The 17247-nt window shown below is 39.8% G+C and overlaps 1 protein-coding gene across 2 annotated transcripts in view; it reads left to right on the top strand.

Annotated features, from left to right (window-relative positions):
- LAMP2 (lysosomal associated membrane protein 2) overlaps nt 1–13330 on the top strand; it is a 50917-nt gene extending 37587 nt beyond the window's left edge. Inside the window, exon 9 of one of the 2 annotated variants that reach the window (XM_045295875.1) lies at nt 11457–13330. In XM_045295875.1, coding sequence (XP_045151810.1) covers nt 11457–11596 — 140 coding nt within the window. In that variant the 3' untranslated portion in view covers nt 11597–13330. Of the gene's footprint in view, nt 1–1494; nt 1939–11456 lie in introns of those variants that run through there. The other variant, XM_004713046.2, reaches the window with a different exon arrangement.
- Nucleotides 13331–17247: the final 3917 nt, after the last annotated feature.

Genomic DNA, 17247 nt, shown 5'->3' with positions numbered 1-17247 from the left:
TCAAGAATTCCTTTTTTCTCATGTCTCTAAAGGGTCACTTTGAACCTTGCATGGCTCTTTTGGAGTCTTTCTCGAACCTTCCTACCCCGTCCTGCCACACTCACACCCTTCACCTTATTTGGGGTCCAGTTTTGTGTTTAGAAATTCAGATCTTGGCACTATTGATATAAGTTCAGCTCTTTCCCCTGTCAGCCTTAATAGAGGTGAGCTAGGTTTCTTCTTTAATTTGAAATTTTGATGTTCAAACTAACAATTTCACCCAAGGCAGGGTATACAACATTTAGTACTGGTAGTGGATGCATAAGTAATCTGTGGAACAAGACTCTCATCCATAGGCACCTATAAATACAACGCACAGCTAATGCTCAACTGTATAGAGGAAGGAAATGGAATTGTAATAAGGGAAAAGAATGCTGGTTGGGTTTCTCCTGGACCAGCACTCCCTAGGAGTTGAAAACAATGGCTTCTGTAGGCTTGCAGCCCTCACCAGATTGATGAGACAGATAGTGAACAAGATTTTGACTTTTTGTAGCCACTCGGACTGTATACTCTTAAGTCAGGGATCTGTACAGGCAGTAAATGTGGAAGGCTTTGTAGCCAGATGGTCTTTGTCAGAATTATTTAGCTTTACTCCTGTAGCACAAAAACAGCTGTCAGCATAAACGTGGCTGTATTCCAATATGACTTTATTTATGGATGCTGAAGTTAGAATTTCATATACTTTTCTTGCATCAAAAATAATCTTTTGATTTTTTTTATAACTTTAAAAAAATAAACATGTTTAGCTCTTAGGCTGATTTGGTCTATAGACTATAGTTTGCTGTCTGCCCCCTTCCTCTAATGCAGCGGTTCTCAACTTGTGTGTCACGGCCTCTTTGGAGGGGGGTGTCAAATGACCCTTTCACAGGGGTCACCCGATTCATAACAGTAGCAAAATTACAGTTATGAAGTAGCAACAAAAATAATGTTATGGTTGGGGGTGGTCACCACACATGAGGAACTGTATTAAAGGGCCGTGGCATTAAGAAGGTTGAGAACCACTGCTCTAAAGGAAATCCAGGGTCAGCTGTTCTAATCCCAAGATACCTTCCTGATCTGTTCCAGTCTCCCAAAAGACATTACCCTACTTCAGCAAGGCACTTTAAAGAATGGGCTAGATTAGTTCCCTTCATTTCTGATGAAATAATGTTCCCCTTTTGAAAATGATTCACAATATAAATAGATGCACACATATACTTGTATATAATAGAATATCAATGGTATCGCATAGAGGGATATATGCATACATGTTCACATACATGAATGGAAGGAAAAATGTTTAGGATGTTAGCTTTAGAATCATCCATCTTTTTCTATAGCTTTGACATAAAAATAGACCTGTCTTATTTAAGGTTGACTTTTGTAACAGAATTTCTGACATTTGAATCAAGAGCTTTGACTTCGGCCGTTGTTGCTCATACTCATTGTTTGTTACACACTTTTTCTCATCTACAGCCCAGGAGTGTTCGCTGGATGATGACACCATTCTAATACCAATTATAGTTGGTGCTGGTCTTTCAGGCTTGATTATCGTTATAGTGATTGCTTACCTAATTGGCAGAAGAAAAAGTCATGCTGGATATCAGACTCTGTAACACTAATCCATGCTATCATCTGTTAAAAATAATCAAGTACAAGTTCTAACATGAAATCTTAGTCAATTTACTGTATATTTAGTTGTCGTCCTGGTCCTTGAATGGGTGGTACAAGGGATTTCAAATTTGAACAAATAAAAATCTGAAAAAGAAGACGACGACGACGACGAAGAACCTTAGAAACCACAGCTTGGCCATGTGATTTTGGTTTTCCCAACCAAGACATTTAAGCCCTGGTGGTGTAATGATTAAGTTCTTGGCTGCTAACCGAAAAGTGGGCAGTTCGAGCCCACTGGTGACTCTGTGGGAGAAAGATGTGGCAGTTTGCTTTCATAAAGATTACAGCCTTGGAAGCCCAAGGGAGCAGTTCTACTCTGCCAGTTAGGGTCACTCTGAGTCGGCGGCACCACCTCGGCAGCACATGGATGACACTTCTACAGCAAAAGGCATGTGCAACCCCCTTGGGATACCAGGCTTTTGTTTTGAATATGGTTTTGCAGTTGTTTTCACTTTAGATATTCTGGTGAGAGATTTACGATTTAGGAAAAATTATTTCTTCTTCTGCATGTAGTTGAGTTGGGACAACATGTTCCACGTTGAACTTGTACTTGCTCCATTTGCACTTCTTTGTGATTTTGTTTGCAGGTTAACGTAGCTATTTTGGCATTGCTGCCACTTTGACCTATGAGAGAGATGCCAGTAGATCTGAACAGAGCCTAGTATTACGTTCTTAGCAATAAATGCCTTTCTAATGCTTTGAATAATCTGCATTTAATATGCCTATAATGACAAAGGCTACAGAACCCCTTTCAACTTTAGAATACATGTTAATCTTATTTAATACCTTTGAGAAAAACCTAGATATTTCAACCATTCAAATTACAACACACACGACGATTCCAACTGGGCATTTCAACCCACTTTATAGGTACTTTAGAGATAATTGCTAGGCAATGCCAATTTAGGGTTTTAGTCTTTTGTACTATAAATTGGCTTCTACATGCTGAAATGGTTTGCTTTCTCATGTGAACATTAGGTGGTGCATGGTAAGTGGACAGTTGCTACATCTAAAATTAAATGTGATTTTTATGTAGCCTTTCAATACTGTATGTTCGGCATGTAACAGGCCCACGCAAATAATGTACATATGCATATAATGTGCACAGCACACATATGAAACTAACATGAGGGGATTGCACAGTTTGGGAAATGAACTTAACACTCACGGATTATTTGTGTGAAATACAGTTTTTGTGCATGGTAGCAGGTGGTTCCCCACCCCTCTCCTTCTCTTAATTAGACATGCCAAGATCTAAATAAAACAAATGCTCTTAGCACTTAAAAAGTAATTTGCATCTAACCCAAAAGTCTTAGTCTTCTTTTAGTGGTGCCCATTACAAAGCCATTCTTTGTTTCCAGCTTGCGTTGATCACCACAACTTTCACTCATTTGGCTTTCACATTGAAATGGTTTTACGCTAATCCAGACTTACATTGGAATTGTTCATTACCATAGAACCACTATGACACGTACTTTTGAGTGCTCTGGAGAGATGTACCAATGGTCTGTTTACTGGTTATCACCTAATGTCATATGAGACAGAAAACCTTTTCAATTTGATAGTTAACACATCTAGTATTTTTGGCTACTTCTAGGACACTTTTTAGAAACAAATATTATAAAATAATTATTAATATGCTGCCATATATAGAGGATTTTTTTTACAAGATGGGGTTATATGCCTCTCCACTTCCTAGAAATGAGATATCTGAGTTCTGTGATATTACTTATGTTGAATAAACTGGATAGTCTTAGCTATATATATAAACAAGGGTAAGTCAAAAAGTATTGCTTTTAAGGTTCCAGTTCATACATGTATGGGTTTATTCCAGACAAAACTTGTTTTAACATGTCCCTATAAGCAGCGGATGGCTGCAAAGTCCTCTCGGTCTTAATCTTGTTAGGGTGCCTTCAAAAATGTATTTTTTTTGTGCCATAGGAAGAAATTGTTATTGAGGTCAGGGCTAATCAATGTTTAACAAAAGTCAAGTGTACAGCCTCCCACATTGAAAGCTTTGCCCAGAGGTCTTGAGAATGGCGCCTCATGCAAAATAAGTCTGTAGATAGAGAAGCCCTCAAAGGCGAATTTAAGACTGAGAGGTCAGCTCAGAAGTTAAGGTGTATTTTTGAGGGGGGGGGGGCTGGTTTTACTTTTACTCCAAAGGGGTAATCCTGATCGATTTTGTGAAATTGACACGGAGTCATTGTGGAGGCTTACTATGAAGTTTTCAGAAAATCGAAAACCGCATTGGTGGTAGAAAGGCTGGGCAAGTTATGCTGAGCAATTTTTTTCCCCTCGATCACCATGCACCTGCTTATTCTTTGGCGGTAGCAAGGGCTGTCCTAAGAGAATTTCATTGGGAAACCTTGCTCTATCTACCACACTGCCCTGATCTTAGCCCGTCACACTTTCTTTTGTTCCTCAAACTCAGAAAGCATTGAAAAGGAACCCGGTTTGAGCCCCTCAAGGCTGCCAAAATAGACAAGGTGGGAATTGAGACGCACAGGATTCTTTGGGAGAGGGCTAAAGAAAAGGAAACATTGACCGCAGAAGTTCATAGACCTAAAAGGAGGACATACCGAGAAACGGGAGTTTCACATTTTGATGTTTTGCTTAATGCAGACTTTTTGACTTACCCTCATACGTAGCCAATTGCATGTTAGCATATGCATGTTTGTAGCTGTCCTTCAAGTTCTGTTGGAGTGAAAATGATTTCCTCCCACTCAAAGTTGCCTGTATAAAGTAGCCTGCAAACCTTAACACAATTGACTTCCTAAGTAGTTCCTTTCTAGGGTTAGTTGAGCTGTATTGGCACGTTAAAGCACTTATAAAATACTAAGCCAAATTTTGATTTTCAAAAACTGTAAGTATGCAGGGATTTCAATAAGTTCATGGCACACTGGAATTCAAAGAGAATAGAATTTCCCCATGCATTTTTTGACATCCCCCAGTAGTGTTTTAGTATGAAGTTGTTACCCTTTTAAGAATGGATAATGCTTACAAGAATATGGGCTTCAGCTATTTCTCATAAGTCAAAACAAAGCAGCTCTGCAGCCTTTTTTTTTTTTAAGGAAGCATGAGTAATGGGCACTGGCTTAGTGTTGTGATCTTTCTAAAACTCTTTTAACATTTAGATTATATACTTGGTTCATATTAAAGTACCTCTAATAATCACTTTTCTAGAAAATCTCACTTCCTTGAATATTTGTGTATTTTACATGGGCCAGTTTATATACTGCTACTTACCTGATTACTTCCTATAGCCATTTATTCTTTGTATCTATTATAGTATTTTTTTGTTCAAAGGGATTTACATCTTAAGGGTAACACTACATGGTTTGGGTTGCCTTTCATGTGTTAGCATTTGAATAAAGAAACTGGTTCATGTAGATACTTCCCATGCTGTCTCCCCTCCCCCCAATGTTTAATCCACTAGTTGCTGTATAGTATTTCTCTTTAGATATATGCCTGTCCATTTGCTCAATATATTGCTTCAAAAACAAACAATAAAGATTTGTTTATTTCTTAAGGAAATTTGCTGACATTTTTTCCCTCACTGGTTAGGGTTTTGTATACCGTATACAGTTTTTTTTCAAAAGGAAAAGTTCAAGAAATTCTTAGGAATGGAGCTAAAATAATTTTCAGAATGTTCTGTGTTGTACAGTCTGGACGAGTTGCCCCATAGATAGGTCTTGCCTGAGGCTGGGCTGGCTACAGAGTACGACTTACCTGGGAAGCTTGTTATGGAAATACAGACTCTAGGCTTCATTCCTAGTGAATTTAATTTAGCAGGATTCGGATGTGTGTGTGTGTGAATGCATGAGTGTTTGTGTGAATGCATGTATGTTTGTGACTATGCTTGCATGCGATGGCAAGCTCATCAGTTGGATCGGATGCATAGCCAATTAGGGAGCCAGTGATCTTGAATGTATTTGCCACAGTAAAAGCTTCTGAGTATCTCTTTGTACTAACCACAACTCAAAGACTTTCCTCAACCCCTAAGTTGATACAGGTGCTTAATAGCCAGATAGTGGCTTTACGCTATAGTCAAACAAATCGAGCTATGGATCGGAACCAAAGCAGGATTTTGTGCAATCTGTCTCTTAGATCCGATTTCCAGGGGGCTTCCCAGTTACCTTACTTTGTATATCACAAAAGAAAATTCAGTGCACTAGTCAGTAACTTTCTTCTGGATTAACCCAATTATGCCATTGCCCCATTATGACTCCACACTCTGCAAATAACTGTGATAATGACCGTGGCCAAGTTGTTTTAACTCCCAGTGGTCTCCGGTTCTTCATCTGGCCCCTGGTGACTTTAAAACTCTGTTACTTTTATCTCTTTGCATGACAACTTGTATTTCACTTAAGATAAATACACATTCAAAAACACTTTTAGGAATATTCTGTGAAGTGATTGCTTTTCGATCAGTGTATTTTATTTACAATGTTAAAGTATACCATCTGAAATGCCCCCTTTTCCCCCTAAGGAAAATCTCAACAGCCATGACAGTTTTAAAGATTACAGCATTGAATCTCTTTATTTCAGTTACTCTCTCTCACTGCCGTGCCATCAATTCAATTCTGACTCATCGCAACCCTGTATGACAATAGATCTATCCATGTGGGTTTCCAAGGCTGTAACTCGTTGCAGAAATAAACAGCCTTATTTTTCTCCCCGGAGTGGCTGCTGGGGAGAAATGTCAGCAACACAATACATAATCCACGAGGCTACCAGCGCTCCTTCATTTAGGAAGATAATATTAAAATGTCTTGGGTGCATCTCTTCATCTTCTATCTTGGGAGCTAACTTTGTGCACTAATCATGACCATCTCTTGTCTTTGAACTGGTATGATGCGATAGGGAGTAACTTCAGGTAGCTTTTCAAATTTATGTGATGTATTTCAAATAGGTGATATGTCTAAAGGTTATTCTTTTTTTCCCCTTTCTAAGTTATTTTTATTTTGTTATTGTGGAGAATATACATAGCAAAACGTAAACCAATTCACCAGTCTCCACATGTACAATTCAGTGACACGGACTAGTCTTAGAGTTGTGCAACCATTGCCACCCTCCTTTTGTGAGCCGTTCCTCCTTCACTATCATCGCCTCACTGCCCACTAAGGTACCTGTCTAATCTGTGAGTGGATGTTAATTTGATCCCTTAGAGATACTCATATAAGAGCACACTGCCCAGGGCAGGGATTTTTATTAGTCACACTAAAGAGGATTTCAGGAATATTTTTGAAGGTTTAAATGTAATCTCAGGGCAAGACTCTCGGAGGTGGCAAATATAGATATTTATTCTCAACGCCGCCTCTTCTAAAGGGAAATGTAGATAAAATTGTTTTTTAAGAGGAGCCTTTGTATTATATTTTGTTGAAATGTGTGGCTCACTTTAAAAATATTCTCACGGGGTTTAAATGGAGAGAAAATGTTTTGAGAAGCGATGTACAAATGCGCTTTACACAATTGATGTGTGTATGGATTGGGATAACAGTTGTATGAGCCCCTAATAAAATGTTAAAAAAAAAAAAAGAAGAACGAGAGGGAAAAAAAAAATTCTCACAATGAAAATCATATTTGAAAAAAATCTCTAACAGAAAATTAGATGAAAAGTATTTTGTAATATACCTGAAGCTTTCCATTGACAGTTCAGGGTCTGTGAAACTTTCTATTTTTAAAGATCTGCATCATGATGATTAAACTCCTCCCCAAGTATACCATTTCCTTTCTCCAGAAATAGTTCCACTACTTGCGTAAGTACACAGCTAGTGCTAGAGCATGTCACAAGGATTTGTAGAATGAGATTTTCTTTAGGCTGCAAACCTATTAAAACGACTGTTTCACCAAGATGTCTTTCCATTACCTAAAACCGTAAAAGATTATATTCGTACGCTTGACAGTTATTAATATTTCACATACTAATTGAGAGCATTTTGAGTCGGTGACATCATCTAGAAAGGTCTTTGTATTAGCAGAATTGCTTTTTTTCTACTCTGGGACTATCTGTCTTATGTGAAAGCCTTATTGGCAGTATTTACAAAAGTTGTTTCAGTACTAGGTCAAATACTCAATTTGGGAAAGAGAGGGCTCTGAATGTGTTGCCAGAAAAAGAAATTAATCTAGTGGAAACATTTAAAACCAACTTGTATTAAATCCAAGGCATAGTACTTTATGGTACTTGAGCCATCTAAGCCACCTAATAGCTGAGTACGCTGCACACCAGGTAGTCTGAAGTCACATTTGGTAAAGTCCGCGAACTGAATTTTTGAAAGAATCAGGAAGCAAGTGAAAAGATCATTGAACTGGCAACTAAAGCCATGAAGTCTCTAAACGCCAGGAATACGTTTTCTTCTTAGTTAGTACCCCCTACAACTACAGCAAAACACCCAATCTGTTTGCCATTGAGTCCCTTACAACTTGGTGACCCTGTAAGGTAGAGTAGAATGGCCCCAACGTATTTCCAAGACTGTAATCTTTATAGGAACTTACTGCCCAGCTTTCTCCTTTTGTCTTAATAATTTTAAATCTCTGGGTTGAAGTGTTACGCTCCCTACCCCAGGTTCTTGATCTTACTCATCACTTCCTATTCCTAAACCTGCAGTATTTTGATCCATAACACTCATCCTCCGTGTTACTCGATCCAATAGACATTGCTCAAGCTTCTCTAATATTTTTAACTCTCCATTCTACACTCATTGAAAGTGTTTCCTTACTTGGCTTCTGTGGCACCATTTAAAAAAAAAAGTAAATCATTTTATTGGGAGCTCTTACAAACCATACATCTGTTGTCTCAATCGGACATGTATAATTATTGGCATCAACAATTTCTAAACATTACCTTTCTACTTGAGCTCTTTGATATCAGCTCCTTTTCCCCCTCTCTCCCACCCTGTCACCCCTGCAAACCCTTAATATATTATGTATTGTTGTTATTATTTATACATACCTTGTACCATTCATTCTTATTCCTTCACCTATTTTCCTGGTACTGTTTCCCTGAGAGGGCGTTATTCTGCCATCATTGCTATCCATTCCTCCCTCTCCCCACTCTTACTCGTCCCCCTTTCTTTCCCCTCTCCTTCTGGAATCCTTGTTCCCATTACTGTGTCTGAGGTTTGTCTTTCCTGAATTCCCTATATTGATTGATCTCTACTGTGCCACTGTCTGTATACCAGCCTAGCGGGAATTGCAAGATTGGACTGAGGTCTTAATAGTGGGGGGGGGGGGGAGGAAGGATTAAAGAACTAGAGGAGTGTTGTGTATTTCATCGGTGAGAAAATGCCCCCTTGATGCATTTTCTGCTCCTCACAGCCCATCTGCGAGGGGACGTCCAATTAGTGGCACCATTTTCTATCTTCCTTTTTTTTCCTGATTTTTCTCTTTTGCCTACTCAAATATCGGTGTTTCCCAAGGTGTTGTCTTTGGCCTTCCTTCTGTTGTACTTGCCCTCACTAAGACATATCTGTGTCCATGGCTTTCAATAAAGTATTGCGCCGGGAAAATCTGCCAAAGACTGCTTTAAGGTGTTCAAAAAGCAGACAGTACCTTGAGCACTAAGGTGCACTTGCCCAAGCCATGGTATTTTCAGTCACCTCGTATGCAAGAGAAAGCTGCTGAAGAATGTATAAGGAAGACCAAAGAAGACTCAATGCTTTTGAATTATGGTGTTGGTGAAGAATAGTGAACATTCTAGAAGAGCAAACATCTGTTTTGGAAGAAGTACAACCAGAATGCTCCTCAGAAGCAAGGATGACAAGACTTCATTTTATGTACTTGGACATGTTAGCATGAGTCTCAGGAGGTGGGCATCATGCTTGGTAAAGGAGAAGGCAATCTAAAAATAAGAACACCCTCAGCGAGCTGGATTGACACAGTGACTGGAACAAGGCGCTCAAACCTGGTAGGACTTGGAGGCTGGGTTAGGACCGACCAGGCATTGTTGTATTTAGTTATGCAAAGGGTAGTTAGCAGTCACAGATGACTTGCTGGCACTTAACAACATGGTTTTAACTACCACTAACGCTCATCAAAAATCAGGTTCAGATACAGGCACCCCAACCAAAATGCACTCATGCTTCCTCCAGAATTTCCTCTTTCGAGGCATAAATGGCAGCCTCATCAAGTGTGGGGATGGAAATCATTCTACCATCACCTACCACACCCCTACGTCCACTTGGTCAATTCCACATTCTGATCCACTCTAAACTCTGCACCTTTTGTACCTGCACTTCACGCAGAAAAGTTCATGATTGAATTATTGGTGACTTGGACTCTAGCAATAGAGATGCCTCCTAACTTCCTACCTCTAGTTTTCTATCTGCCAAATCTTCTGAAACACCACCCCACCATCCGTCAACCTTTGCGTCAATTCCAATTCATGTTGACCCACTCCCTCTCGCCACCACACATACACACAGACGTGTGTGTCAGAATACAAGGGGAAAATAGCGATAAGTTTACGTTTAACATCTTAGCCTTCTAGGCTAGGGTTTCTTTGATCTGATCTTTCCCAAGTAGATCACCAGGCCTTCTGAAGTGTATGTAGACTTGATCTTCCAACCTCCTGGATAGCAGCTGAGTGTGTCAACTATGTTTATAGCCCAGGGATTTCCAGAAACAACAACAAAATGCTACTTAAAATCCTACTGCCCTTTTCTCATCAGGATAAGGACAAGCCACTGTCTTTGTGAGCAATTTTTATTATACTTTTCCTGCCTCCTGTCCAGCCAAGAATATTATTTGATCCAGAGTTTCTTCAGGTGCCAGACTGCTTCATTTACCCCGGAGGAGCCCTGGTGGTATAGTGGGTACACGTTGGGCTACTAACCCCAAAGGTCTGCAGTTCAAAACCACCAGGGACAAAGCCGGGACTTTCTACTCCTGTAAAGACTTACAGTCTTGGAAAGTCACAGGGGCAGTTCTACCCTGTCCTACACGGTCACTATGAGTCGGAATCAATTCAATGGCAGTGAGTCTTCTTTGTTTCCTGGGCTTGGAATGCTCTTCTCCCATGATCTGCATGTTTACTTCCTGCCCATCCTTCACAACTCAGCTTCAAGTGTCACCTTTTTAAAGGGTGTCTTGTATACCCAAGCTGTGTTGCGTGTGCCTTGAGAACACTTCCATGGCACTTTGTGTGTTGCCCTGAACACAGCACAGTTCGTAATGTGAGCCACTAATTTTCTTGAGCGAGTCTCAGATTTGACTGAGCATCTTGAGGCAAACAGTTATGCCATCAGGTAGAGGTTTTAAAAAAATTATTTAATTCTGCCACTCAGCCACCCTAGATTGCTATGCATTTCATTTTGACATCGATTTGAATAGAAGATCATTGAGTAATTTAATATTGACCTTCACAATTTTCCATGTTTCAGGCACTGCTTTTTAAAAACAACTTCACGCTTTTGCCTTTGAGAGCTCACAGCCTGATCATCAAGGAAAAGCTAATTATATATGTTCTTTACTTTCTATTTCGGTTTCTGGGAATTAGGTGCTCATTTTATACATCTTGTATCTAAAATGATTGTTGTCAGGGTTTTTGTTGTTGGTTGTTGGTTCCTAGCAGGGTATGACTTGGTCATTTGGAAAATTGCTTTTGTGAGACAAACATCCCATTTGCAGATAATGAATGCCAATGACTTCATGTAAAAAAGACATATCTGTGCCTTGGGAAGAGCTGCAATTTTTGCTTGAAATGTACAGAATTGGAATGTTGCCACTGTTTCTGTTCTCAATTGTCCTTTCTCCACATCTAGCTCAAGACTGCAGTGCAGATGACGACAACTTCCTTGTGCCCATAGCGGTGGGAGCAGCCTTGGCAGGAGTACTTATTCTAGTGTTGCTGGCTTATTTTATTGGTCTCAAGCGTCATCACGCTGGATATGAGCAATTTTAAAACCTGTGATCTAATTGATTATGTAAACACACACACATAACAAGGTTTACTTGCCTCTCTGTTTTGAAAGAAACACTTGGTTCGTTAAAGCTGATGTGTTGTCGTTTTGGAATCAGTCTCAGCATTTGGCAGGAATCCCTTTTAAAAACTAAACTGCTCTCTCTCTGATCAGCTTCAAATGACACGTGTTGAGTTTGCTGGTCCCAGAGACCAATTTGTTCATTAAAAAAAACATTGGTGTGCAATGTTTTAAGCTCTTCACTGGAAATGCTTTTGGTCCAATTTTGATCCTAACCTAAGATGCCGTACACATATTATTGATATGGCCATTATAAGAATACAGCATGTAGTTGCCTCTTACTGGAATGAATAAATATTTTCCTGCCAGAGTTCTGTTTCAGTATATACGAATTAACTTTGTTTAGTACTCATTATTGTGCATTTGCATATAGCTTTTTAAAGAAAGACGGCTGTAGCATAAATCTACAACTCTCCTCTGGTTGAAGTATGCCCTCAGGAACAGCAGCAGCACTTTATAGATTTTGTGACTTTTGATGGTTTCTTTGGGTTCAAGGGAAGGATGAGTCAATATTATTTGAGGCTTGTGATTTAGCCCTAGGTAAAATGAGCCAAACAAACCAACAAAAACCCCAAGAGGCTACAAAAGAACTCTTAAACTGGCTTCATACGTAAAATTGGGAATATTTTATTTTTCAGCAGTATGAACGGATACAATTCAAGTGTATTTAACCACTTGACATTTTTTGCCTTTTTTTTCTCCCTCTCTCTTGCTTGAATACCTGATTAACACTGAAAGACAGAAATATATGAACTAATTAGGACAGATTGTGTTGTGTTTCTCTACCTCATCTTGTGGATCTCTGGAGAATTGAAATCTATTTAGTGTTGTCATCAGACTGCTACTTATGAAATGTAAGCTAACAGTAATCTCATAAGGGAGGCAGTGAAGCATAACAACCAGGCCCTTGCTTCTTCACTACAGCCCTCGTGGGACTGAGCATAGATGGGGCTGTAGAGAGCCGGCTGACATTAAAATGAGCTAGATAGTTAGCCCCAATTGGAATATACTTCATCTTATAAGTGTAGCGCAAGTATTGACTGTATGAAGGATGGGCTTACACAATAGACTTGAGAAGACTGTCACACTGAAGTGATTTTGGTATGAATTCCTTTTATGTCTACATTGGCTTGTTCATCGTTTCTGTAACTTACCGATTAACAAACAGTACAGTGTCTTGGTACCTTGCTATCAGTCTCTATCTGAGGGATCTTGCAATGAAATATGAGGAGTAAATCCCTTCAACAAAGGTTGCCATGGTCACTCAAAATCATAATATATATCCAAAACCTTAGCAACTTAAAAAAGTATGCAAGAGGAGGAAGACAAATGAAAAATAGAGGGGAACTGTACCTAAGTGCTCCATCATAAATCATGTCACATCATTATCACATGTTAATTGCCATAGACACAGCATGGATAAAGCCTTTGAAATCCCTTGCTCTAACCCCATCATTTGACAGAAAGCAGTGTGGCGTCACTGAGGTTACTCATCTGGTTGATGGCAGGACCATCATTTAGCATCAGGGTCAAAATTGCTCCCCTGTGAAATCCAGCCACTTAATCATAAAACAACTGCTGGTTTAAACTTGAACTCGTGAGACCAGAATAAGGTGCTGCATGAACTACTTGCAATAAATAATACATGACATGGATTTTGGTTAAATGTTTTTTTTCCAATGCAGGTCTCCCTCCCTTGCTTTATTGTGCTCCCAAGATAATGTGTTTTGTTTGTTGGCTTGTTAACGAAGGGCAGGTTTGTGAAACCCTGTCAACTGCTGCTGCCATTTTGTGTGGTCGTTTTGTCTCTGGGTCCCATTTTGGTCTTTCTCACAATATTTCAAACACCCTCACCATGCCATTGCACACAACATAACTTATGTGTGCACTGGAAACCAAACTATGAACTCTGTTGCACTATTGAAACTTAGCCTGCACTGCCAGTGAGGTATTCCTGTACTGGACATCGCTCACATTCAAAAATAACATACTGAAATACCCCTTTGATCACTGCCTGCACCTTCAAGCCTGAAAGTTCCCTGGATGGAATCACAAGCATGGGAAGAAAAGGAAAAGGAATACTTGGTGACCACCTGATATGTGAAAGGAGCCCTGGTGGTGTAACGGTTAGGCGTTGGACTGCTAACCTGCAAGGTCAGCAGTTCAAAACCACCAGCAGCTCCTGAGGTTTTCTCCCATAAAGAGTGGCAGTCTCCAAAACCCACATGGTGGTTCCACCCTGGCCCATAGGGCCACTGTGAATCAGAATTGACTCGATGGAATTGATTTTTTAAAACCTGATTTAGATCCTCTTCTTTGGAAACATTTAATTCTCAAATAATTTATAATATGGGTATTGTTATCACCTCCTTTACAGATGAAGAAAGGGTGACCCAGTTTAAATAACTTGACCAAGACCCTTTCACTAAAAATGATAGGAGTCAGGATTCATATTCACTTATGGCTGAATCCAGATTACAAACTCTGCCTCCCCTATGGTCCGGGGAAATGGACTCAGATTGGATTCTGCTATTCTTCCAGTCCACTACTCAGTTAAACTCAAGAAACCCAAACTTACTGCCATCAAATCTGTTCTGACCCACTGGAACCCTACACGACAGAGTAGAACTGCCCTTGTGGGTTTCTGAGACTTGAAATTTTTACCAGAGGAGACAGCTTCATCTTTCTCTTATAGAGCAACTGGTGGGTTCTAACTGGTGACCTCATGGTTAGCAGCTCAGGGTATACCATGACACTATTTCACCAGGCCCCTTTTTTACTCAGTTAAGGATCATTAAAAATAACCTGATACCTCTCTACTGTCTATGAAAAAGAAAATTATACTGAATTTTCTTTTTTATTGGGCTTTAATAATCTAACACATCACTCCGTATTCAACCACATCAAGTAGAACTGTATCAGTTTCCAACCAGCCATTCTTTTAATACTGCATTTTCTTGGCCCTAAGTCTCACTTTGATTTTATTGCTTAAATTAAAAAAAAATTGTGCTTTGAGTGGTTTAATATTGACATTATTAAAAAATCCGTGACAGCATTCAGGAAGCTCTCCCTCTGCTGCCTCTATCTACTCCAGTAACTTCAATAAAGAACAAGAATCATGGTATACCCTATTTTGTCAGTTTTCTGTTTTACTCAGTAAATCTATCCTGGAGATTTTTGCATTTCGTATCTCTACTGAGGGATGCCTCCTTGCTTTTGTGCACTTAAGAAAAAACCTATTGTGGAAAATATGCACAGCAAAAGTGTACACCATTTCACCAGCCTTTTCATGTACAAGTCAGTGACATTCAGGACCTTCTTCAAGTTGGGCAACCACTGCCACCCCTCCTTTTGAGGGTTGTTCTTCCATTAACGTAAACTCACTGTCCCCTAAGCTTCCACGCTAATCATTTCAGTTGCTGCCAGTTTTACCCCAGTTAGTTTTGAAGGAGCTTGGGTGGCATAATAGTTATGACTTGGGCTGCTAACAGCAGGGTCCACAGTTCAAAACTGCCAGCTGCTTGTTGGGAGAAAGATGGGGCTTTCTATCCCTGTAAAGAGTTAGATCTCAGAAACTCCCAAGGGCAGTTCCCCTGCCCTATAGGGTTGCCATGAGTCAGCCTGGACTGGACAGCAGTGAATATGTCTTAACAGAGTAGTGTTGATGGCAGACGTTTTTCACTACTGAAGCTAAACTTGTTTGGTTGAAAGAAGGCTTCTGGGGATGTATTTGGCTGAAGGTTTTCTACTTAAATGTTAATACACAGGATTTGAATGTGCTTTTCGTGTTAGTTGTGGCCAGGGAGAATGGGAGTGGGGAAGTACCGGTCATGTGAAGCGTGGATGATCCTGTCCCAGCACCATTAGACATAGAAAATGGAACCGTAGTACTATTTTGGAGCCTTTCTGTATTTGTGGGGCTATAGAGGAAATAACATTGGAGTGCCGTTATAAAAAAACTAACCTATGTGCACTTTCAAAATGCTAGTTTCTTGTTTGCTTGTTTTAACTTAATTGCATTCCTTACTAATTTCCTTTCCTTGCTCTGTTCTTTTCTAACAGCTGAAGAGTGTTCTGGTGATTCTGACCTCAACTTTCTTATCCCTGTTGCAGTGGGTGTGGCCTTGGGCTTCCTTATAATTGTTGTCTTTCTCTCGTACTTGGTTGGAAGAAGGAAAAGTCGAACTGGTTATCAGTCTGTGTAATCCACTGAATTCAATGCTGCTTGTTCTGCCCTCAGAGTTTATGTTTCCATTGGCGAAAAGACGGGAAATGCTGTGCACTATTGATGGTTTAAAATATGCAGAATAACCTCAGTGAGTTGCCAGCCAACTTGGGCATGAGTTGCACTTATTAAAGAAAATGCTATTCTAGTAATTAAGGTCAGTGTCTCTTTTTCTTTCCTCTTTTCTTTTTTGTCCTTTGGGAATGTGATTGAAAGCAAAATAGGAATATGAGCTTTTAAGTAAATGATCATTTTAAGCCACAGAATTCAATGATTAAAGCATTTCTACGAAAATCGTTTTATGTGCTACTTGTACTTTGCTGTTTTGATGTGACTTGCAAAATCAAAGCTGAGAACTTAATTGGGTTCAGGAAATACATTTAAGACTGTAATTAATTAAATCTTATTGATGGCAGACATCACATTGAATAAGATTTCCTTCCCCTCACCTCCCAATCAGGGTTGTTTAGGTAGGTATCTTTCTGATAAAAAGAAAGCAGCGACTTCAAAATATTGCTCTTAATAACCAAAATTTGGTAGCTTTCTTTGTTATTGCTACTGTACTGTATTTGTTCCCCCTTTCTGGAATCTGGAAGAAATTGATGATTTTTAGACTTGACATTTATGCAGAAGGATGAAAACCAACAGTGTTTTAAAATCATTTTATAGGGGCTCATACAACTCATCACAATCCATATACATCAATTGTGTAAAGCATATTTGTATATCCATTGCCGTCATCATTCTCAAAACACTTGCTCTCCACTTAAGCCCCTGGCCTCAGCTCCTAATTTTTCCCCTCCATCCCCCCCCCTCCCTCATGAGCCCTTGATCATTTATAAATTATTATTTTATCATATTTTACACTGTCTGATGTCTCCCTTCACCTACTTTTCTGTTGTCCGTCCCCCAAGGAGGAGGGGGTTTTATGTAGATCCTTGTAATCGGTTCCCCCTTTCCACTCCACCCTCCTGGTATCACCACTCTCTCCACTGGTCCTGCAGTGTACATCCTCTGGTCTAGCCAGATTTGTAAGGTAGAATTGGGATCATGATAGTGGGAGTGAGGAGGAAGCATTTAGGAACTAGAGGAAAGTGGTATGTTTCATCGTTGCTACCCTGCACCCTTTCGTAAGGGGGTGTACAGTTGCCTACAGATTGGCTTTGGGTCTCCACTCCGCACTCCCAGTCATACACAATGATATGATTTTTTGTTCTGATGATGCCTGATAGTTGATCCCTTCGACACCCCGTGGTCATACAGGCTGGTGTACTTCTTCCATGTGGGCTTTGTGGCTTCTGAGCTAGATGGCCGCTTGTTTACCTTCAAGCCTTTAAGACCCCAGAC

The sequence above is a fragment of the Echinops telfairi genome, unplaced genomic scaffold, assembly GCF_000313985.2.
Source record: "Echinops telfairi isolate 266 unplaced genomic scaffold, ASM31398v2 ScPeMD7_6080;HRSCAF=6971, whole genome shotgun sequence".
In the NCBI taxonomy this organism is placed as follows: domain Eukaryota; kingdom Metazoa; phylum Chordata; class Mammalia; order Afrosoricida; family Tenrecidae; genus Echinops; species Echinops telfairi.
This window is presented reverse-complemented; position numbering and strand designations above follow the sequence as displayed.